Consider the following 23,729-nt stretch of genomic DNA (forward strand, 5'->3'; position numbering starts at 1 on the left):
ACCACTCAATTATTGAATTATATTGTTCGATACCTTGAAAGTTACTGAAAGACCTCATCTAGCTAGGAATTTGACTATTGGTTAGAGTTTAATGATATCACTGCAAAGTGCTCAAAGTCGTGTTTGCATTTTTTGATAGTTTCTAGAAGATTGGTTGGTCCTTTTTAGAAAAATCTAGAAGACAACCACTTTATCTTTTTCAGAACGAAAAATAAATCAACAGTCATTTAAAAGCACTAGTGTCAGATATGTGCAATCATTTCTTTCCCAAGGCCGGTTTGTGCATTACATGAATCTTTATGTTCCATGGTACCCAAGCATGGATCTCCAAGGTTTAATATTTTTTTTCCATCTGTAGGAAAAGAAGTGCAAAGGCATTGTAGTGGATTTCACCTCTAGCCTACCCCAACTTGTTTGGGATTAAAAGCTTTGTTGTTGTTGAGGAAAACAAGTGAAAAGTACATTATGGTTATATGAATTCGCTAAAATTGCCTATGCCGAGTGTTTACATGGTGGATTTGCGTATCTTTTGTTTGATTTCGCCTTTTGAGGGTTAACTCTAACTATCATTGAAAGTGAGACTTCGGTTGACAAAGCATTCTAAATACTAATTGCCCAAATATGCATTGCCCAATCACACATCCATCATAAATTCTTTTATTCGCTAATATGAAAAGCTCATGAGTAACCAATACAACACACATCCATATGTACATTAAATCAAAATCACAGACTTATACTATAATATGTCCCAGGATTTGCGTCCACCTTGAGTACGAAATTAATTTCAGCCCCATCTGAAGCCTTGCTCTCTAGGAGAAGCTTCTGACGCTGTTTTGCCAAGAACTCCTCATCGTTGCTCTTGACTAAAACCGTCATCGACTCTAGAGCTCTAGCATTCAGTACGAAAAAGGTCACAAAATCAATGTCAGATTTTTTGGCCCGATAATAATCCAAAACTATTTTTTTTAGACGGATGACAAAAGAACTGAGAAGGTCCCGGTGTTTACGACGCCACAAATTCTTCGTCCCAGATTTCTCGCACTGAAAAGAACATTGACAAACCAAATATATAACAACTTCAGAATAACAAGTAGATCAATAAAGCAATCAAACAAAATGTACTATCGGTGAAACAATGATCACCTGAATGTACAACTTCTCCATGCACGGAAAACATCTCATCATTTCAATAACCATGTCCAAACATAGAGTATGCATACAGAGATGCAAAGACTTGATTCTGCACAGTGCTGTTGAAAGGCTACCAATTTCAATGCGCGGTCCCTTCATAAAAGCATGAAATCCAACATTAGACAATAATATACATAGGTTTGCAGAGCATATGTAATTTCTGTATGCACTGAAATGCAAGTTATATAGAAGGCTGAGGATGGTAAAAATGAAGAAGATCAGTTACCTGATGAATATCTGTGGAACCAAACACGAGCCTGGTGGAGTTAGTACAACAACCTAGGGTCTCCAACTTAGGCGCCGAGAGCACTGATACATGCAAATCCTCGTTCTGATCAAGATGGAATAATCTTTCAAGATGAGGGGCACTCTCGATGATCAGCTCCTCCATGGATGGATCTGGCGAAGAATTGCCGACTTCAATGCTTCTAAGGGTAAATGAATTGATCCGGAGGCAACGGGCTCCACTGCACCCAGTAATTAACAAGACCTCGAGAGAAGGGCTGCCGGCAATCATGCTGCTGAGTGAGAACTCCGAGAGGAAGACATAATCAAGACCGAGCTTCTTAAGCTGCGGGAAGTGAAGCCCTTGAATGATGTCGTCCGTGAGTGTGCAATGTCCGAATTGGGCGACACAGAGGGTGTGCGAAAAACGGAAGATAGATGTTGGTGCCGGCACCCGCTGCCAATTGTGCCACGGCCGACGGTAGAACTCAAGCTCCTTGAGTTTATTCAGAGCGGGGGACAGGAGACAGGCGTCCACGGCAGCATCGTTCTCCATGTTCGTGGCCAAGAATGGGCGAATGCAGAAGCGGTGGCAGTCGCCTTGGTGGGAGGAAATTATGCGTTGTAACACATCACCGAGCTTACCATGATTAGAACGGGCGATTTCATCGCAGTCGATGTTGAGAGGAAGAGAGCGCCAGAGGGGAAGCCAACGTTTCGCGAGGATCTGCGTGCGACCGCGTTGCTTCATGGGGAGGACCGAAATAATCTTCCGGAGCACGTCGTCGGGGAGGTCGCTGAGGTGGAGATCTCGCCCGCCGCCACCTCCATCGTGGTCAGCCGCTCCGGGATCGGGCGCTGCCGCTGGCGCCGGCGCCCGAGCCGGACTGCCATCGCCCTCGAGTGCGGCTGACTTCCTCTTCCTGCTGGTAGTCTCACTCCTACTCCTACTACCGCCGGCCTCCATCTCCTTTGCCAGAGACGGCTGCTAGTCCGGGGGTGAGGAGAATTAGGTTTGGGAGTTTGGTGGTGGAGGTCAGGATCGGAGCAGGACGAGGGAAGCTTCTGAGGATGACAGCCGAACCCTACTGTCCGATGTGAGTAAATGGTAAGCTGGCGTGAGCAAGTAGAAACTGCCCGCGGTGTGACATGTGGGCATGGGAGCAAACCTGCACTGGGCGGCCCCAGGTCAGTAGCGTCCCCCTTTTTTCTTCTGCAAATTTGGAATTTCATCAACGGTGCCAAAACCCCGCTGCTCACAGGCTAGCGTGGACGCATGCTTCCAACAAAAAGGATATCCGTCCAGCTGCAGCTTTAATTTGTTGCAAAAGAGAAGGGCGTCAAAGCTAGCGACAGCCAGGAGACGGTGGATCGCCGGGACGGCTGTGAGTCGGGAATGAGGGACCAATATATTTCAGTGTTCTGACATTTTATGGAATTCCGTGTTTCTTCAGTCGGTAACAACGATCGAGGGATTAATACATTACACTGTTCTGACAGTTTTGACAGTGGCGCTTCTATGAGAAGGTTCATGAGAAGGGCATGGCTTCCTCCACCGATGCTTCTTTTCGATTTCATGTCCACCGTTGCTTCCTCCAACCTTCCTCTCTATTTTTCATTGCTCCCCAACAATCCAGTCCTCCATCAAACCAAAATTTTAGATGAAGACCATCAACCTAAGTGAAGATCCATATAGCCAAGAACCCGGCTGGGCCGGGGGTATATTCACTTAATTAATTAATAACTATAAGATAGGGGTAATATAACCTCGCAAATTTGAACAATAGGGGGTACCCTGTCCATCCCAGCTACCCTGCTACGTGCTCGTTTTCCGCCTTGGAGTCGGCTCCGCTTGGCCACCTCGCTAAGGTGGCGGCGGACTTGGCCATAGTGTTATGGGGAGAGATTCCTCCCCCCCCCCCTCCCGCTAGTTCAGATTCAGGATATTCGCGCGAGGGAAATCCTCGATGGGCGCCTTGCCGAGGCCCGTGCACGCCTTCCGACCTCCTCGGGAGCCCCTTCCGGGGCTGCCCCGAGCGTCCAGCAGCGTGCGGCCGCCGATCCTATGGAGATCCGGGGCCGTACCCGCTCCCGCACCGCAGCCCTCCGCGCGCAGAGCGCATCACGAGTCTTGGGGTCAAGCAGCCCCCCGATGGATTCGTGATGCGGACCCTCTTCTGGAACATCTGCGGCTTCGTCCAAGATGGCTGACACCGCCAACTCATAGAGTACATGCGGACCGAGTGAATTGACATAGTGGCCATCCAAGAAACGATGCGTACGAAATTTTCCCTATCGGAGCTCGAGCATTTGAGCTCCGACCTTTTTGCTTGGCACTGGCTCCCTTCTAGTGGGAGTACGGTCCACTCAGGTGGCATCCTTCTAGGGGTGAAGGATGCGACCTTTGAGGTTGGAAGCATGGACCAGGGCAAGTTCTTCGTTAGCATGGAGATCTTCGAGCGGGGCCTAAACTTCAAATGGGAGATTATTGCGGTTTATGGCCCAGCCGATCACCGCCATTCCGAGGCCTTCCTCGCTGAACTCCATAGGAAGGTGGCGGCCGCCCAGCTACCGGTAGTGGTGGGCGGCGACTTCAACCTCATCCGGACAGAGGAAGACAATAGCAATAATTTGGTCAACTTTCCCCGGATGTAGATGTTCAATGACTGCATCGCGGATATGGGGCATCGCGAGCTCGGTAGAGTCGGGCCAGGTTCACTTGGACCAACCACCAAGTGGAGCCGACCCGCTCAGTCCTAGACAGGGTCTTCGCCTCTCCTGAGTGGGACATTCGTTGCCCCCTAGCATCGCTCCGTGCGATTATGCGGATTGATTCTGATCACGTCCCCCTCCTCCTCTCTTCGGAGGATGGGTATCCCCCCTGCCGCCCCGCTTCCGCTACGAAACCTTCTGGTTGCGCCAGCCTGGATTTGCCGCAGCTGTGGTCGCACGGTGGCGCAAGGCGCGTGATGCCCCCCATCGTTCCCTCTCGGCCGTCGACTCCTGGCACTTTTCTGCGAAGCGGTCACTGCAATACATGAAAGGATGGGGTGCAAACGTGGGTCGGGACATCCGTGAGTGAAAGAAAGTCCTGCTTGAGGGCATCCAATCCCTCGATCTACGCGCTGATGCCGCAAGCCTATCAGCCAAGGAATGGATGCTTAGGTACGACCTGGAAGACCACCTCACGCTCATCTACACAGATGTGGAGGCTTACCGGCGCTTGCGGGGTACACAGAATTGGGTCCTCAAGGGGGATGCCAATACCGCCTACTTCTAGGCCATAGCTAACGGCCGTCGACGCCGTAACTCCATCCCCCTCCTTTAGAACAGAGAGACCCTCCTGCAGCGGCAGGAGGACATACGGGCCCATGTAGACGGCTTTTACAGAGACCTATTCTCTGCCTCCCCTTGGGGAGGTCTTGCCCTTGGGCAAGACATTTGGCCGGCCCACAGCCGTGTCTCGCCTGTGGACAACATGGCCCTTATGGCCCCGTTCTACGAGGCTGAAGTGTGGGCGGCTATTAAGGGCATGAACCCCTCTTGGGCCCTCGGTCCGGATAGCCTCCCAATGAAGTTCTTGCCGACCTTCTGGGACGTAATCAAGCTAGAGGTGATGGCCCTATTTGAGGAGTTCTTTGTAGGGTCCATCAACCTCACCAGGGTGAACTTGGGGATAATCACCCTCATCCCCGAAGTGACTGGGCTTCGGATATCCGCCAATTCTGGCCGATTACGGTGATTAATGTCATCTTCTGCATCCTCGCGAAGGGGTATGATACGTCTCCATCGTATCTACTTTTTCAAACACTTTTGCCCTTGTTTTGGACTCTAACTAGTATGATTTGAATGGAACTAACCCGGACTGACGCTGTTTTCAGCAGAATTGCCATGGTGTTGTTTTATGTGCAGAAAACAAATATTCTCGGAATGACATGAAACTCCACGGAACATCTTAGAAAAAACATAAAAAATCCTCGCCAAAGATGAAGACCAGGGGGCCCACACCCTTCTCACGAGGGTGGGGGCGCCCCCCCCCCCTAGGGTGTGCCCCCTACCTCGTGGCCCCCCTGGAAACCCTCCGACGCCAACTCCAACTCTATATATTTGCTTTTGGAGAGAAAAAAATCAGAGAGAGGAAATCATCACGTTTTATGATACAGAGCCGCCGCCAAGCCCTAAAACCTCTCGGGAGGGCTGATCCGGAGTCCGTTCGGGGCTCCGGAGAGGGGGATTCGTCGCCGTCGTCATCATAAACCATCCTCCATCACCAATTTCATGATGCTCACCGCCGTGCGTGAGTAATTCCGTCGTAGGCTTGCTGGACAGTGATGGGTTTGATGAGATTTATCATGTAGTCGAGTTAGTTTTGTTAGGGTTTGATCCCTAGTATCCATTATGTTCTGAGATTGATGTTGCTATGACTTTGCTATGCTTAATGCTTGTCACTAGGGCCCGAGTGCCATGATTTCAGATCTGAACCTATTATGTTTTCATGAATATATGTGAGTTCTTGATCCTATCTTGCAAGTCTATAGTCACCTACTATGTGTTATGATCCGGCAACCCCGAAGTGACAATAATTGGGACCACTCCTGGTGATGACTATAGTTTGAGGAGTTCATGTATTCACTATGTGCTAATGCTTTGTTCCGGTTCTCTATTAAAAGGAGGCCTTAATATCCCATAGTTTCCAATAGGACCCCGCTGCCACGGGAGGGTAGGACAAAAGATGTCATGCAAGTTCTTTTCCATAAGCACGTATGACTATATACGGAATACATGCCTACATTACATTGATGAATTGGAGCTAGTTCTATGTCATCCTATGTTATGACTGTTACATGATGAACCGCATCCGGCATAGTTATCCATCACTGATCCGATGCCTATGAGTTTTCCATATACTGGTTTACGCTTATTTACTTTTCCGCTGCTACTGTTACAATCACTACAAAATACCAAAAACATTACTTTTGCTGTCTTTACTTTTATTGCTGCTACCGCCACTATCATATTACTTTGCTACTAAACACTTTGCTGCAAATACTAAGTTTCCAGGTGTGGTTGAATTGACAACTCAGCTGCTAATACTTAGAATATTCTTTGGCTCCCCTTGTGTCGAATCAATAAATTTGGGTGAATACTCTACCCTCAAAAGCTGTTGCGATCCCCTATACTTGTGGGTTACTAGGGTACTGTCGATGTCAAAACTGGCAGATCTCGGGTAGGGGGTCCTGAACTGTGCGTCTAGGCGGATGGTAACAGGAGGCAGGGGACACGATGTTTACCCCGGTTCAGGCCCTCTTGATGGAGGTAAAACCCTACGCCCTCCTTAATTGTTCTTGATGATATGAGTATTACAAGAGTTGATCTACCACGGGATCAGAGAGGCTAAACCCTAGAAGCTAGCCTATGGTATGATTGTATGTTGTCCTACGGACTAAAACCCTCCGGTTTATATAGACACCGGAGGGGGCTAGCGTTACACAGAGTCGGTTACAAGGAAGTAGATCTACATATCCATATTACCAAGCTTTCCTTCCACGCCAAGGAGAGTCCCATCTGGACATGGGACGAAGTCTTCAATCTTGTATCTTCATAGTCCAACAGTCCGGCCAAAGGATATAGTCCAGCTATCCGGATACCCCAAATCCAGGACTCCCTCAGTAGCCCCTGAACCAGGCTTCAATGACGATGAGTCCGGCGCGCAGATTGTTTTCGGCATTGCAAGGCGGGTTCGTCCTCCGAATATTTCATAGCATATTTTGAACAAGAGGATCGTGTCCGGGTCTGCAAAACAAGTTCCACATACCACCGTAGAGAGAATAATATTTCCACAAATCTAATCTGCTGACGTACCCCGTAGCGTGACATCACACCATAGCCAGGTCTTTATTCGAATCGCTTTTCATAACCTGTCTCAGTGTGTTTCGCGAGGCGGTTTCCTTGGCATGTCTTGTCGAAGCAGATATCGTGTCCCCTTATTATGGGATTTCCATCAATACGGACGTGGGTAACCCAACCGCGCCATCAATTACGGTGCTTGGGGGATAAGCGAGTTTTACCAGGCTGGTGGGGGCTCATAGTTTCATCCGCCCTTATAAAGGGATAAGGTTTCACCTTTTTCTACCCACGCCTTCTTCCTCCTTGCTCATCCATTCTCGCGCACTCGAGCTCCACTTCCCAAGTACACATCCTTCTCCTCAACTCTCTCCAAACATGTCTGGAGCAGCAGGCAAGTGGATGGTCTGCTCCGTCACGGAGGGACACATCAAAAAACTACATGGGGCCAGATACTTAGCCGCAGATATCGCGCACCGGCTGCCAGCCGCGGGGCAGATCGTCCCTACCCTGGAACCTCCCGAAAGGGTGGTTTTCCTCCCCCACTTTGTCCGTGGACTGGGGTTTCCCCTCCATCCATTCGCCCGCGGCCTTATGTTCTATTATGGGCTGGACTTCCATGATCTGGCCCCGAATTTCATCCTCAACATCTCGGCGTTCATCGTCGTGTGCGAGGCTTTCCTCCGGATCCGGCCCCACTTCGTCCTGTGGCTGAAGACCTTCAATATCAAGCCGAAGGTAGTAGGCGGCCAACAAGAGGAATGCGGTGGAGCCATGGTGGGCAAAATGCCCAACGTTACATGGCTCGACGGCTCCTTCGTGGAGACCATAAAGAGGTGGCAACCGGGGTGGTTCTACATCACCGAGCCGCGTGACACCAACTGGGTGGCGGCCCCCGAGTTTAGATCCGGAATCCCCACGCCGCTCACTTCCTGGAAGGACAAGGGCCTGTCCTGGGGTTCATCGGTGGAGCTGGACGGACTCCAGAAGTGTATCCGGAACATGATAAGCAAGAAACTTAAGCTTGTCAACATAGTCCAGATCATGCTCTTCCACCGGATCCTCCCGTGTCAACAACGGGCTTTCAACTTATGGGAGTTCGACCCAGCCCAGCACCAGACTCTATGCGAGCTCTTCGACACGACGCATGAGGACGTTTGGAAGGTGCTGTTCAAGGGCGCCGAGGTCCCTCCTTTTCTTACCGAGGACCGCGGGCTAAGCGCGAAGCGCCCTGCGAATCCGGTTAGTTTTGTACATCTGGTAGGGTATTTATTTCCCATAGCTTAACCATGTGCGGGGTCTGAGCTCCCATGCCTTTGACAGGACTGGGTGGAGACATCGGAGCAGATTAACTGTTCCGCCCCTCTGCCTGAAGACCCAGCAGACGCTCTCCTGACGGAGATGCGGACTCCAGCTCCCTATGAGGTGCCGGAGAAGACCAAGAGGAAGGCCAAGGGAACCCGAAAGAGTTCCCGCCGCCAGGTGGTATCAGACTCATCATCCGATAACTCCGAGACGCACTCCTCCCGTGAAAACAAGGAGGAGGAAGATGAAGACTCTCCCCCTCCAGCCTGGGGAGACAAGAAAAGGAAGGCCGCCCCAACCCGGGAGGCCGAAGGGTCCAAGAAGGGAAGGACTCTCCTTCTGGACTGTTCCACCACCACCACCGACGACGAAGACGAGTGGTTACTTAGGGCCAAGCCCCTGGCGAAGTCGTAAGTATTCGGATACCAGAGTAACTCATAACATACTTTTATTGCACTGCTTCTCCTAACGTCGAATATGATCATGCAGTCCGCCCCGAGCACGTATCGACGTATCCTCGTTGGACGGTTCCTTGGACTCGTCGGATATGGATAGTGATACACTTCCAACCGCCTCCTCTCCTTGCCCTACAGACAATGTCGAGGTATTGTCTCAAGGGGCACCGAGCCGGGGGGAGATAGTCTCCGAGGCGCCTCAAGGTGACCTTCCGGACTCCGGGCGCGAAGGGAGCAAGACTCCCAAGGGCTCCAAGTTCTGCCCTCAGCCGAACACCACGGCGGAACCTCCAGTGGTTTTCCGGACTCAGGCAGGCGGCCCCCTTCCAAGGGGGACAAGCCGCCCATGCCGGTGACCTCTGTCCATCCAGAGGCACCGGACAACCTGCTGGGAGCACTTCGTGGCACTTCCATCGACGAAGAGAACAGCACTATTATGAGTGCGGTGATCAAGAAAGTTTAGTGCGCCAAGAGCGGACTGACTGAAACCTGTGCCAGCCTTCTGACAGGCTTTGAGGTAAGTGTTTAAAATATAGGAAAATATTACATCTTAGATAGTAGCCCCGGATGCTCTGTTTGGTGTTCACAAAGAAAAGCCGAATAGAGGATCAAATAATATCTGCATGAGTAGAATATAAGTATGTCTGTATGCGTATGCAGGCTTTGATGCTGACCTGTGCCGCACTGACTGCGGAGGTCACCGCACTGAGGCAGAACCTCGAGCGGTCCGAGAAAGAGCTTGGCCTTGCCAAGAGGCAGCTCGAGGAGAACAAAGGTAAGTAATGCCTTGTCTATATATATATATATAAGATGCGGTTGCAAAATGATAGGATCATCATGGATGTGCCAGGGGCCATGACCGAAGTAGCGACCCTGAAGCAAGCGCTGCCCGAGGCCGAAAACAAAGTGGCCAAGGAGCGCACCGAGCGGGAAAAACAAGAGGCACGGGTGGCGAGGTGTAGCAAGAGCTCCAGGCTCTCGTGAAGAAGCACGAGGATTTGGAGCTTGACTCGAAGACGCGAGAGTCCGAGCTTGCCGCGGCCCTCGAAAGCACAAAGCATGCCAAGGCTCAACCCCAAAAGGCCCTCCAGGAAATTGAGGCGATGAGGAAGATAGCGGCGGGTAAGGCATTCAATATGCAAAGCAAGCATGTGTAGTAAATTACTTGTTACTTACCCGAGTCTGGAGCTCTCCAGGAGCATTCGCAGATTTGCCCCGTAGCGTGTCGGATGCCGCGAAGTATTACCAGGCCGAGGAGGGAAGCTCGACGGAGAAGTTGTTCTGGTCTCAGTATACTGGGACCAAACACCCGATGCCTGTGAGCGACCAGCTGAAGCAACTGGTCGAGCTGCACAAGGCGGCCGAACAAGCCATGAGGGTCCTTATAGTCCGGATATGGCCTGGCGACTCCCTTCCCAATAGCTACTTCGTCCTGGTGAGGCGGCTTGTGGATGCCTGCCCATGGCTGGATGTCATTAAGCGGTCCGTCTGCATCGAAGGTGCACGCCGGGCTTTTGCTTGTGCGAAGGTGCACTGGGCCAAGATGGACGCTGAGAAGCTGGTGAAGGAGGGGCCGCCGCAGGGCAAGGAGCCTCGCCACCCCGAAATGTATTATGAGGGTGTTCTGAAGGGTGGCCGTCTTGTGGCGGACGAGTGTGCGAAGGATGTAATTTTTGAATGAACTTGCTCGTGTGATCCTGCATTATGAAAACTTGTTCATATGAGCACTCTTTTTCCCATTGTTGGGTCCTTCGAGGGAGGTGCTCAGCACAATGAACAAGGCAATCGGACTATAATGCTTTATCACTCTCACTTAGCCATAGAAGTCTACAATTTTAAATTTTGGCGAAGCCCCTAGTATTCGGAAGGCCGAATTCGGGGCGCTATACACGCCTTAAGCTGGACAAAGCCGACTCCTCGCTCTAAGTGGCATAAGTCTTTAGGGGCTCGAGACCTCTCGAACGTCAGTTTTAGCTTTCTCTACTAAGGTGCTTGCCCAGATGAACCGGGGCACAATCGCAGTAGTTCTCCCAGTGCTACCTTAGCCGATATAGCGGAACATAAGGTACCAAAACATGGGAGCCGGGCAAAACCAACTATTGACCCAAGACATGATTTAGAGCTGATGCATATAATGCTATAAGTTCGGGGTGCCGCACTGTCGAAAGTGTTCGGACTTCTCACACCGTATTATGGGGTACGCTTAAGCCCCTGACGTATTGGCCGTACCAGAGTGTACGGGTGTTGAATGTCATGAATGAACATATATAAATATATATATATAAAGAAGAATAGAGAATGCTATAATAGACTTAGTGCTATGCATTGTTTATTCAAAAAGGTGCATCGAAGCAGAATGATACAAGTAGTGCGATAAGCAAAAAGTAGGACTGTTTGACATGTCCCCTCCAAGGGCAAGCTGAGGAATGGTATTTAAAGCAAGTATTTCATTCGTTATCAGAGACCACCTGGGAGTTCCATGGTGCGACGTAGCTTTCTGCCTCCTTGGTTGTTGTATCGTGTGTCCAGCAATCGAACTGCTGGATGGGGTTTCCAGAGAGTAAAGTCCTGAAAGAGAGAAAAAATAATAAGGTTGGAAGCCCCTAGTGCGGTTGAGCCGCGTTTTGGGGCGTGCCGTACTCGTGCCCCCCCTCCCCCACCTATGCCCATGGTATTTTTAATGTGTAATTATGTACACGTGGCACGGATTTCACCGTTTGGCTAGGACAGTGGTGGGGGCTGCATTGCTATGCGAGCTTGGAGGATGCCAGGCGGTCTTGTTGCAGATTACTCCGGGCACGCTTGACGGTGTCCGGGCATTTAATCATCGAACTGGTGGATTGCCTGAACAGGCTGCTTTGTGCTTCTACTGCGAGGGCCGCAGTGTGCTCCTCCGTGGGGAGAGAGCGCTCTGTGTTTCCATTGACTGTGATGACCCCCCCCTGAGGTCCTGGCATCTTGAGCTTGAGGTATGCATAATGCGGTACCGCATGAATCTCAGAAATGCGATTCGCCCGGGCAGTGCATGATAGCCACTGTGGAACGGGACTATATCGAAGATTAACTCCTCGCTTCGGAAGTTATCCGGGGATCCGAAGACCACTTCCAGTGTGACTGAGCCTGTGCAATGGGCCTCTACACCTGGTATGACACCTTTGAAGGTCGTTTTTGTGGGTTTGATCCTTGAGGGGTCTATACCCATTTGCGCACTGTGTCCTGATAAAGCAGGTTCAGGCTGCTGCCGCCGTCCATAAGGACTCGAGTGAGGTGAAATCCGTTGATGATTGGGTCTAGGACCAGTGCGGCGAATCCTCCATGACGGATACTAGTGGGATGGTCCCTGCGATCGAAGGTGACCGGACAGGAGGACCATGGGTTGAACTTTGGGGCGACTGGCTCCAGCGCATATACGTCCCTTAACGCACGCTTCCGCTCCCTCTTGGGGATGTGGGTTGCGTATATCATGTTCACTGTCTGCACTTGTGGGGGGGACCTCTTCTGTCCTCCGGTGTTCGGCGGCCGGGGCTCCTCCTCGTCATCGCTATGTGGCCCCTTATGTTTGTTGTCAGCATTTAACTTGCCAGCCTGCTTGAACACCCAACATTCCCTGTTGGTGTGGTTGGCTGGCTTGTCGAGGGTGCCGTGTATTTGACAGGAGTGATCGAGTATACGGTCCAAACTGGACGGGCCCGGGGTGCTTCTTTTGAATGGCTTTTTCAGCTGACCGGGTTTAGAGCCTCTGAATCCGGCATTGACTACCGTATCCTCGGTATTGTCGTTGTTGATCTGGCGCTTGTGTTTGTTGCGACATGACCTGTCATTGCTATCCTTGGTATCCGAAGTACTGTGGTTCTTTGATATGTTATTGCTTCGAGCCAACCAGCTGTCCTCCCCCGCGCAAAAGCAGGTCATGAGTGTCGTGAGGGCTGCCATAGATTTCGGTTTTTCCTGGCCAAGGTGCCGGGCGAGCCACTCGTCGCGGATGTTGTGCTTAAAAGCTGCTAGGGCCTCTGCATCCGGACAGTCGACGATTTGATTTTTCTTTATTAGGAACCGTGTCCAGAATTGCCTGGATGATTCCTCTGGCTGGTGAATTATGTGGCTCAAGTCATCGGTATCTGGTGGTCGCACATAAGTGCCCTGGAAGTTGTCGAGGAATGTGGCTTCCAGATCCTCCCAACAGCCAATGTATTCTGCTGGCAGGCTGTTGAGCCAGTGCCGAGCTGGTCCTTTGAGTTTGAGTGGGAGGTATTTGATGGCATGTAGATCGTCACCGCGGGCCATGTGGATGTGCAGGAGGAAGTCCTCGATCCATACCGCAGGATCTGTTGTGCCGTCGTATGATTCGATATTTATGGGTTTGAAACCCTCTGGGATTTGGTGATCAATTACTTTGTCTGTGAAGCATAGGGGGTGTGCGGCGCCTCTTTACTGGGCTATGTCGCGACACAGCTCAAAGGAGTCTTGTCCGCTGTGTTCGGCCCGGCCGGATTTACTTTTACTGTATCCGGTGTGACGGTTATCGTCTCGCGTAGTGGCGCGCCCTCATGATCCGTAGATCAATCTTGCGTGTGTTGCTTTGTCCTCCAATACGTCTCGCAGGTCTAGAGTGTTTGCCCGTGCCTTGACATTTTTATTTGAGTGGCGTCGGGGTGCGGGCTGAGCTTTTGGCTGAAATGCCTCTCTGTCGCAGCTACGAGGTGGCCGATCAGCCATGTCATACGCTGGAGATGTAGGTTTTAATGCTTCCTCCTCCAGTCGGGGTAGCAACCTGCACTTTGGGTAACTCTTGGAGGGGCGTTCGAGTTCATATTCCTCGGGCGCAAGGACTTCAGTCCATCTGTCACCTAGCAAATCTTGATCAGCTTGAAGCTGATGTTGCTTTTTCTTAAGGCTATTTGCCGTGGCAATAAGCCGGCGCTTGAAGCGCTCTTGCTCGACGGGATCCTCAGGCATGACAAATTCGTCATCGTCGAGGCTTACCTCGTCTTTGGAGGGAGGCATGTAATTATCATCCTCCGCCTCTCCATCTGCCGCTCTCTCGGGAGGGCTGGCTTCTCCATCCTCCTGCTCTAAATCTTGCTGGAGGGGATTGTTGTCATCTTCGGCACTGTCCGGAGTGCTATTATCTCCTGTGCCGGTATCACCGCTTTTGCTTTGGCGAGACTTAGAGCGGCGCCGCTGACGTTGGCGCCTGGGTTGCTTCCTGGAGGGATCATCCTCCGTTGTCCCGTCGTCATTGCCTTCTTTGGGTGTGTCCAACATGTATATATCATATGATGAGGTGGCTGTCCAGTGCCCTGTGGGCAGTGGTTCCTGTTCGTCTCCCGCATCGTCGTCCATACCGTCGATGTCTTCGGAGTCGAAGTCGAGCGTGTCGGTCAAATCGTCAAAAGTGGATACTAAGTGGGTGGTGGGTGGGCGGCGAATTTCTTCGTCATCCGCATCCCAATCCTGTCGGACATAGTTCGGCCAGGACTCCCCTGACAAGGAGAGAGACCTTAATGAGTTCAGTATGTCGCCGAAGGGTGAGTGCTGAAAGATATCCGCAGAGGTGAACTCCATGATCTATGCCCAGTCGGATTCGATAGGCATGGGCGCAGGCCGTTCGGAGTCTGTGGCCGGGGAAGAATCCGGCAGTTCGGCGTCACGGCTCCCGTGAAGGGTAAGGTCGATACTCGGCTCGATCCCCGCTGAGGATACGGCCTTCGTGGAGGGGTCTATCCACCCGTCCATGGGTGGCGCAATTGGCTCCAAATTAAGGGTCGGAGCGGTTGCCGGTGCGGTGTCCTAAACACTGTCTGCTAGTAGAGCTAAATCATGCTCATCGTGATCGTGCGGCGCACTCGGCAGGGGCTCGAATCCATCGAAGATCAAGTCTCCGTGGATGTCGGCCGTGTAGTTTAAGCTTCCAAACCTAACCTGGTCGCCAGGGGCGTAACTCTCGATCTACTCCAGATGTCCAATCGAGTTGTCCTGCAGTGCGAAGCCGCCGAATACAAAGATCTGTCCGGGGAGAAAATCTCACCCTGGACTGCATCACTATTGATGATCGAAGGAGCCATCAAGCCTGACGATGACGACACAAAGGAACCCTCGATGAAAGCACCAATGTTAGTGTCAAAACCGGCGGATCTCGGGTAGGGGGTCCCGAACTGTGCGTCTAGGCGGATGGTAACAGGAGGCAGGGGACACGATGTTTACCCAGGTTCGGGCCCTCTTGATGGAGGTAAAACCCTACGTCCTGCTTGATTGTTCTTGATGATATGAGTATTACAAGAGTTGATCTACCACGAGATCAGAGAGGCTAAACCCTAGAAGCTAGCCTATGGTATGATTGTATGTTGTCCTACGGACTAAAACCCTCCGGTTTATATAGACACCGGAGGGGGCTAGGGTTACACAGAGTCGGTTACAAGGAAGGAGATCTACCTATCCGTATGGCCAAGCTTGCCTTCCACACCAAGGAGAGTCCAATCCGGACATGGGACGAAGTCTTCAATCTTGTATCTTCATAGTCCAACAGTGTGGCCAAAGGATATAGTCCGGCTATCCAGATACCCCCTAATCCAGGACCCCCTCAGGTACGCCATTAGGGTGGCACCCATTGCTGACTAGATCACTCACCCTGATCAGTCGACTTTTATCCAGGGCCGATGTATCCTTGACGGAGTACTGGTGTTCAACAAAGCACTCCATGAGGTTCACACCAAACACCTCAAGGCAGTCTTCCTGAAACTAGATTTCCACAAGGCTTATGACACCGTCAGTTGGTCCTTCCTTCGGGAATTTATGCTCCGGAAGGGCTTCCACGACAGGTGGGTAACCCGGGTGATGCAAATGGTCACCTCGGGCCAGACCGCAGTGAACATTAAAGGCGAGTTTGGCCCATACTTCCCCACATTCTGTGGGGTGCGCCAGGGCGATCCCTACTCACCGTTCCTCTTCAACATGGTTGTCGATGCTCTGGCAGCCATATTAGATAAATCCAAGGCCACGGGCCATATTAAGGGCATGGTCCCGCATCTTGCTGGGGGGAACGGGATCTCCCTTCTCCAATATGCGGATCACACCATGATCATGGTGGAAGGCTCGGTGAGTGATATCACGAACCTGAAGTTCTTCCTGCTTTGCTTCCAGCAGATGTCCATCCTCAGGATCAACTTCGACAAGAGTACGATGATGGTCTTGGGAGAACAAGATGGGCAATGAGAGCCGCGATGACGCCTTCAAGAACGGAGCAAGCTTTGTCGCCGCCTATCTGTCTGAAGATAGATCAGGTTTTCACCCCGGCCATGATTCACCACCACCGGACGCCACACCCCAACGACCACGCCATCCACACGACTATGGCCAGCGGGCAGCACCTAACCACAGGCTCCACCCATGAGCACTGGGGAACCACCACCAGGTCCGCCGCCCCGGCATCCCATACCTTGACACCACCTCGCTCGAGACCCACCGCAACCCCAACCAAAGATACGGGCGGAAAGGGCCCGCCTTTCCCCTGGCGGCCCCAATGCCAAAACCCAATAGGTCGGCCAAAACTGACCTCCATCGACCCATCCCAGGCACTGGGCTCGAGACGAGGTCGGTCCTGCTGCCGGGCGCGAGACGAGCACGGTCCTGCTGCCTGGCAGATGTGCTTTCCGTCCAAAAAACTACTTGACGGAAAACTGATCGTGGCCTGGATAAATGGTATGCCATGTTCTGCAGCTTGCCCGTGGAGCAGTCCCTTGCACATGTGATGCCCGTCCAAAGGATCTTTTTCATGCATGCATGGAGCCCAGATCATGGTGAGGATGAATGCTGTGCCATACTCTACAGCTTGCCTGTCTGCCTGCACGCGGCTGTGCTACACTAAGATGTCTTCATAAAAGCAAGTTCGAATAAGCATGCATGCTACTAATCAAGATCAGAGAAATACTAGAAAATGTCAATAAAGGAACTCTAACCCCGATTTAGCATATCAGAAACTAAGAACCCAATGGTTTAAGAAATTACCCAACAATACCTTAAATTTATTGTTAGATTGTGTTTGCCATGTAGGTGCAATAGTATTTCAGTTATAGCAAAACATTTCTGTCTCAGGCCTATTCATTGTTGGAGCCTGATAAAAAGTCATTGATCCCATCCAATCCTATGTTCGTTACTCTGATAAAGCAACATTTCTTATGTAGATTGACCAGTATTTGAATGTGTTTACAAACTGGGGGTATATGAATATGACGGTCTTTGCCCCTTTTCAGTTTGTACATAATTTTAGTTTTCTTTTTCTCTTGAACGAAAATTTCATCAAATGGTTGTATTTGCCTACCTAGCTTATAACAAAGTTCAACTTTAATTTTGTCAATTTGTTTGATAAGCATTAAAATATTATTGCAATATTGTTGTACTCTACAATGGAAGACAGAACTGAATCATCAGATGACAATAGTGACATAACTATAGCTTGGTATTCCTATCTTTTTTTGCTCCCATTTTCTTAGCATAAGAAACACATTGTTACATCGTACAATACTCAGGCCTGCATGCCCTCCATCGTAGTCCAAGAGATATTGTTTTGTTTTGAAAATGAGCAAGAAAGGTCTAATAATAACTAGGTGAACCACATCCAAATATGTAGATGTGAAAGTATTTTCAATTGACTAACACAACAACTATACAGCCATGTGATTTATACGTAATGATTTAGTCTGCATCCTAGAACACTATGCACTATCTTCTCCGTTATATGTGTATTGACATGTACTCCTTGTTTTGTAAAGAAAAAAACTTGTTTGCAATGAAAAAACCGCATGTTATCCTTTGTTACCACTTCACATATTTGCTCCTCTATGTGATGAGACTGGTCATATAATTAGTACAGATTCAATAGTAACCCCCATTCACACGGGCAAATAGCTCCCATGCGCCGTCGTTGGTGTGAATTGTCTCTCATGTGACGTCGTTGGTTGTAATAGCTCTCATGCGACGTCTCCCAGCGCATAAATAGCTCAAGCAAGACAACCCATTTATGCGGCTAGTTGGCTGTTAGTTAGGCTGAGGTTTGGTTAGGACACTGGGGGTTATGTGCTCTGAATGGTGGGGTCCACCTAGGGCCACGTAGTCAAGAGTCAACCGTCCACGACTCGACCGGTGACTGTTCGCCCGTGCTGGACTGGGCGAGCGGCGCCGCCGTAAGCATCTTCTCCAGCAGCGGTTTCTTCTCCGCGGTGGTGGAGCGCATTTCTCGGCAGCGGCAGAGCTATTGCGAGGTGAGCCTGAAACCCTTGTCCCACTCCCCAGAATTTTGTGGGATCTGTGGCCTCATGCTGCCCTCTGTTTCTTGGCGATTTAGAATCGGGCTCTATTGGATCTGGGGGCTGTTTCTTCTCCGCGGCCCGGTGGTGGAGCGCCTTTCTCTACAGCGGCTATTGTGAGTGAGTATTTTCCAAACACTACTCCCATTCCACTGAATTTTGGATAAATCTGTGGCCTCATGCTGCCCCTTTTTCTTGGCGTTTTAGAATCTCGATTGGATAGGAGATGGAGCAAGGGCTGGATGAGATGGAGCGAGGAGACAGTGCTTCAAATCGGTAATGCCACCCTCTTTTCTTGGCGATTTAGAATCGAACTCGATTTGGTGGTGACTGTCGCTTACACTGCCGCCGCTGCCTGCCATTTACAAAATAGGGGAGGTTTATGTTCTGCCACCACATTCGCAATTATAGTGGAATTTTTTCCATGTAAAGCCAAGCTTAGTGATGGCAGTGTCCAAGACATTGATGGAGATACCACCGTGAGGTTGGATGTCGAATTTGCAGATGTCGATCCCCAGGAATTGGAGAGCATGAAGGAGAAGGCCGTGGGCAATTTGGTGGAGAGAATTGGGGAGAGTATTGTTTGGGGTCCAGAACAAGAGGTATCTCTGCAACGTTTCGATAACTATAATGGTGAATATGTGAGAATTAAAGATGGAGAATCCATGGTTGCTGAAATTGATCAGCAAGAAGGGTGGGCAAGCAAAAAAGTAACATTTTATGCAGAGCTAATTGATCTGCAAACTCATTCCAGAGTTGGTTATGTGCCATCAAAGATGGCTGCACAGGTGGAAGATGATGAGTGGGTTTCACAAAAGAAGATGTTGGCATTGTTGACTGAACCGACTATAGTAGGTGAAGATACAGGGATTGATGCATATGGAGAGGAGGGAACCCATGGTTCTAGGAAGATTTTTGTTGACTGGAATGTAGTAGAGTTGAATGAAAAACAGATTTGGTCATTACGCCAATATCTGACATTGATATGGCCGAAATGTTTGGCATTAAAGTTGATGACAAAGATAAGGAGAAGGATGACAGTTCTTTGCCTGTTGATGGTAACACAAGCCCTAGAAATTCAAATGACGATGAAGAACAGCTGATGAGAGAGGATGCAGATGATGTGGATGGTGCAGATGATAATGAGCTGGTTTGTTTGTATGACAAAGAGAACCCAATTATTGAGGTGGGAAAGTTGTGGCCAAGCATGAAGGTGTTTAGGATGTCTTTCAGGACCTATGCAGTGAAAAAAGAGTTTGATGCCATGACTATGTGGACTGATCGAAAGAAATTTTATGCTCGGTGCAAAGGTTATGATGGTGGTGGCAATCCATGCAAATGGTACTTGTCTGCCAGACTACAACCTGATGGAAGTATAGTAAGGGTAAATCAAATACCACACCAGCATACATGTATGACCACTTCACAAAGAGTTTCAATGATGACATCATAGCTTTGGGTTACAGATAAGATTACTCCTATTTTAGCCAAGACTCCAAACACTACTGCAAAGAGGCTTAAAGTTGACTTGGAGAAGCTGTACCCCATCCAGCTGCAATATACCACAGTGTGGAAAGCAAAACAAAGGGCCATGAAATCATTGTATGGTGACTGGGAAAATACATTTAGGATGTTGTATAGTTTTAAAGAAGAGGTGGAGAAGAGGTCACCTGGGAGTGTGGTGGAGATAGATACAGAGGTAATAGAGGATGGCAAGGTTTTTTCAGCAAGTTTTTTATGTGTTTGAAGCCTTGCATAGATGGATACAAAGTAGGTTGTCGTCCATATTTGAGCATAGACTCATCTTTTTTGACTGGAAAGTGGAATGGTCAGTTGGCTGCATGCAATGCTCTAGATGGACACAACTGGATGTGCCCAATTGCAATAGGAATGTTTCAATCAGAGACAGAGGCATCATGGATATGGTTCATGATGCAACTGAAAAGATGCATAGGGCCAGTTTCTCCTTTGGCCATCCACACAGATGCATGTAAAGGGTTGGAAAATGCAGTAAAAAATGTTTTCCCCCATGCTGATCAGAGGGAGTGCTTTGGACATATGTGGATGAATCTGATAAAAAAAATTCAGAGGAGATGAATTTCGGCGCATGTGGCCAGCAAGATGATCCTACACCAGGCAGACACATTCCTATCACCATGCTAAGATATTGGCATCATGTAGTGATAATGAATTTGCTTCATGGTTGAACACCCACCATTCTCTGTTGTGGTATAGATCAGGTTTTAATACTGCCATAAAATGTGATCATATCATTAACAACTTGGCAGAAAGTTTTAACAACAAAGTGAAGGATTTGAAAGACTTGCATGTGCATGACATGGTGGACCAAATAAGGATCATGATCATGCGTTTGTGGGAGTTGAGAGGAAAAGTTGCTAATATTTTGGAAGGGTACAAGCTTCCAGCAGTGGTACAACAGGTGGTCAACAGGAGTAGAAATCTTTCACATCTATCTGTTGAGAAATCTTCCTTGTGGGATGCTGAAGTTAGAGATACAAAGAGTGGTAAGAGGCATGTGGTAAATACTGAGTTGCATGAGTGCACTTGCCAAGAGTGGCAACACACTGGAAAACCATGTGAGCATTCCATACTTTTTTTGGCATCTAGACCCAGGTTAAATATGCACCCATATTTGCATGAGTATTATTTAGTACAAAAATTCAAAGCTGCATATGCAAGTCCAATTCCTGCATTGACTGACCAATCTCAGTGGCCTGAGGTGGAAATAGAATTTACCTTGTGTCCCCCTGTCACTAGAAGAAAGGCTGGGAGGCCTAAACAGAGCAGATTCAAATCTTGGTTTGAGAAAGGTGGTTGTAGTAAGAAGGGGCAAAAGGAAAAGGAAAAGAATGATAAGCCCAAAAGGGCTCAAAAAGGTAACAAAAATAGGTGCAAGTTGTGTGAGGTACTTGGGCACAGAATTGGTTCATCCAAGTGCATCTACACTCCTCAGAGGCCAAAGTATGTTTATGTTACTGTTTTTGTAAGTTTTTGATTTTGCTACTTTTTCTAGTATCTAACCAAGTCAAATGCTTTATTTTTTAGGAGGAAGCGTGCAGAAAAAGCCCCACCTCTTGTTGTTGAACAATGCTGGCCAGTGAAAAAAGCAAGACTCAATGGCTTTAGAAGGAAGAGCACTAAGCAGATAATGTTTGGTGACAAAGATATGGAGCAAACTGAAACTGTTACTGCTGAACATGAGCTAAGTGTTTCTGTTTTGGACGATGTGATGCATACTGAATCTGTTTTGCAGGTGCTAGGGCAATCTGAAACTGTTGCAGATGAAGCAACTGTTGTGCTGCCATGCGAATCTGCTTTGACAGTTGTGTTTCCATGTTTGGAGGTTGTGCTGCCAAGTGTTGAGTTGCAAACTGAACACTAGTAGAAAACAGGGCTATGGTCCAGGCCGGCTCAGCCCATTAGTCCCGGTTCAGTGTAGAACCGGGACTAATGTGGGCATTGGTCCCGGTTCATGAGCCCAGGGGGCCGGCCGGGCCACGTGGGCCATTGGTCCCGGTTCGTTTGGACCTTTTGGTCCCGGTTGGTGGGACGAACCGGGACCAATGGGCCTCGCACCTGGCCCACCACCATTGGTCCCGGTTGGTGGCCTGAACCGGGACCAAAGGCTCCCCTTTAGTCCCGGTTCTAGCCACAAACCGGGACCAATGAGGTGCCTATATATACCCTCGCCCGCGAGCAGAGCACTCCAGTGCTCTGTTTTTCTCTGGCCGGCGAGGGGAGGGGTTTGTGGTGCTCTACCTCACCTCCTATGCACATGAGGTGTTCGATGGAATGCCCGAGCCACACTACTTAAACTTTATCCTCTCGAAGCTCGACCTCCAAGCTCCATTTTCCTCGAGATTTGTCTAGATTTAGCGGTCCGTCACGCCCCATCCCCGTCTTCACCGCCGTCGATCACCCGCGCTGATCTCATCACCGACACCACCGTGGTGAGCCTCTTGTTCTTATCTTCTTTCTGAAAGGAAAAATATTCTTACTTGTCTGTTTAGATAGATACTTGTATCATTTTCTTACATTTATTATTGCATCTTATATAGTGCGATGGTTTTGGTATCCGCCCCCGTCGGCCCTCGTCCTGTCTATGATTCGGATTTGGTATGTATATTATCTTCATAACTATTGGTTCATTTATTGTTTATGAAAATTATGCCGACCAACGTGACATAGATTTTATTTATCTAGGATGTATGTGAATCGGAAATGCCAACCGACCCTATTGTCGAGAGGTTAAATTTAGTTGAAGAAGAAAACAATTTGTTGAAGGAAAAAATAAAAAAATTGAGGAGGAGAAGATGATATTGGAGTTGCATGTTGCGGATGTCGTCGATGATCACAAGATCAAGATGGATGCAATGCGCTTGAAGATTAGAAAGATTAGAAAATATGCCATTCATACCGAGGCTTGGTATCATTATGCCGTTGGATCAATTGTTACCTTGGTTGCGATTATGATCGCATTTGTTTTCGCATTGAAATGTTTTACATAGTTTCAATGTATGGTTTAATTAATTAGATGCTCTGGAGAGCTATATGTTGTTAGATGAGAACTATGTGTGCACTTTGGTTTTAATGTGATGATGAACTTCTATTAATTTGGACACTTAATTATATATAATGCACGCAGATGAACCGGCAATGGATGTACAGTGACAGGCACACCCGCGAGTACATTAAGGGCGTGCATGAGTTTCTCGATGCGGCTGAGGCAAACAAGCAGAATGGTTTTATGTGTTGTCCATGCACTGAATGTGGGAATACGAGGTCTTACTCTAACCGGAAAATCCTTCACTCCCACCTGCTTTACAAGGGTTTCATGCCACACTATAATGTTTGGACGAGGCACGGAGAAATAGGGGTTATGATGGAAGACGGCGAAGAAGAAGAGTACGATGACAACTATGTGCCCCCTGAATACGGTGATGCTGCAACGGGGGGAGCTGGTGAAGATCAAGAGGAACCAGACGATGTGCCCAATGATGTTGCCACGGGTGAAGCTGCTGAAGATCAAGATGAACCAGACGATGTGCCCGATGATGATGATCTCCGCCGGGTCATTGTCGATGCAAGGATGCAATGCATTAGTCAAAAGGAGAAGCTGAAGTTCGATCGCATGTTAGAGGATCACAAAAAAGGGTTATACCCCAATTGCGAAGATGGCAACACAAAGCTCGGTACCGTACTGGAATTGCTGCAGTGGAAGGCAGAGAATGCTGTGGCTGACAAAGGATTTGAGAAGCTACTGAAAATATTGAAGAAGAAGCTTCCAAACGATAACGAATTGCCCGACAGTACATACGCAGCAAAGAAGGTCGTATGCCCTCTAGGATTGGAGGTGGAGAAGATACATGCATGCCCTAATGAC

At 49.2% G+C, this 23,729-nt stretch overlaps 1 protein-coding gene across 1 annotated transcript; it reads right to left on the reverse strand.

The window, feature by feature from the left end:
* Positions 1-634: 634 nt before the first annotated feature.
* LOC147970390 (FBD-associated F-box protein At5g60610-like) lies at positions 635-2,550 on the reverse strand. Its single transcript, XM_087522641.1, has 3 exons — positions 1,421-2,550; positions 1,147-1,287; positions 635-1,044 (listed from the first exon to the last, which is right to left on the reverse strand). Exons 1-3 carry the CDS (start codon positions 2,384-2,386, stop codon positions 727-729), a joined length of 1,425 nt encoding a protein of 474 aa, XP_087378767.1. The 5' UTR covers positions 2,387-2,550; the 3' UTR covers positions 635-726.
* Positions 2,551-23,729: the final 21,179 nt, after the last annotated feature.

This window comes from Triticum urartu, chromosome 5A (genome assembly GCF_056163025.1).
Source record: "Triticum urartu cultivar PI428250 chromosome 5A, HENAU_Tu73, whole genome shotgun sequence".
NCBI classification, from domain to species: Eukaryota; Viridiplantae; Streptophyta; class Magnoliopsida; order Poales; family Poaceae; genus Triticum; species Triticum urartu.

Excerpts from the sequence above, each read along its gene's own strand:
- LOC147970390 (XM_087522641.1), bottom strand. The coding sequence starts at position 2,386 with ATGGAGGCCGGCGGTAGTAGGAGTAGGAGTGAGACTACCAGCAGGAAG. Across the intron at positions 1,288-1,420 it reads GTTCCACAGATATTCATCAG|GGACCGCGCATTGAAATTGG; the intron begins GTAACTGATCTT and ends GCTTTTATGAAG. Across the intron at positions 1,045-1,146 it reads TGGAGAAGTTGTACATTCAG|TGCGAGAAATCTGGGACGAA; the intron begins GTGATCATTGTT and ends TGTTCTTTTCAG.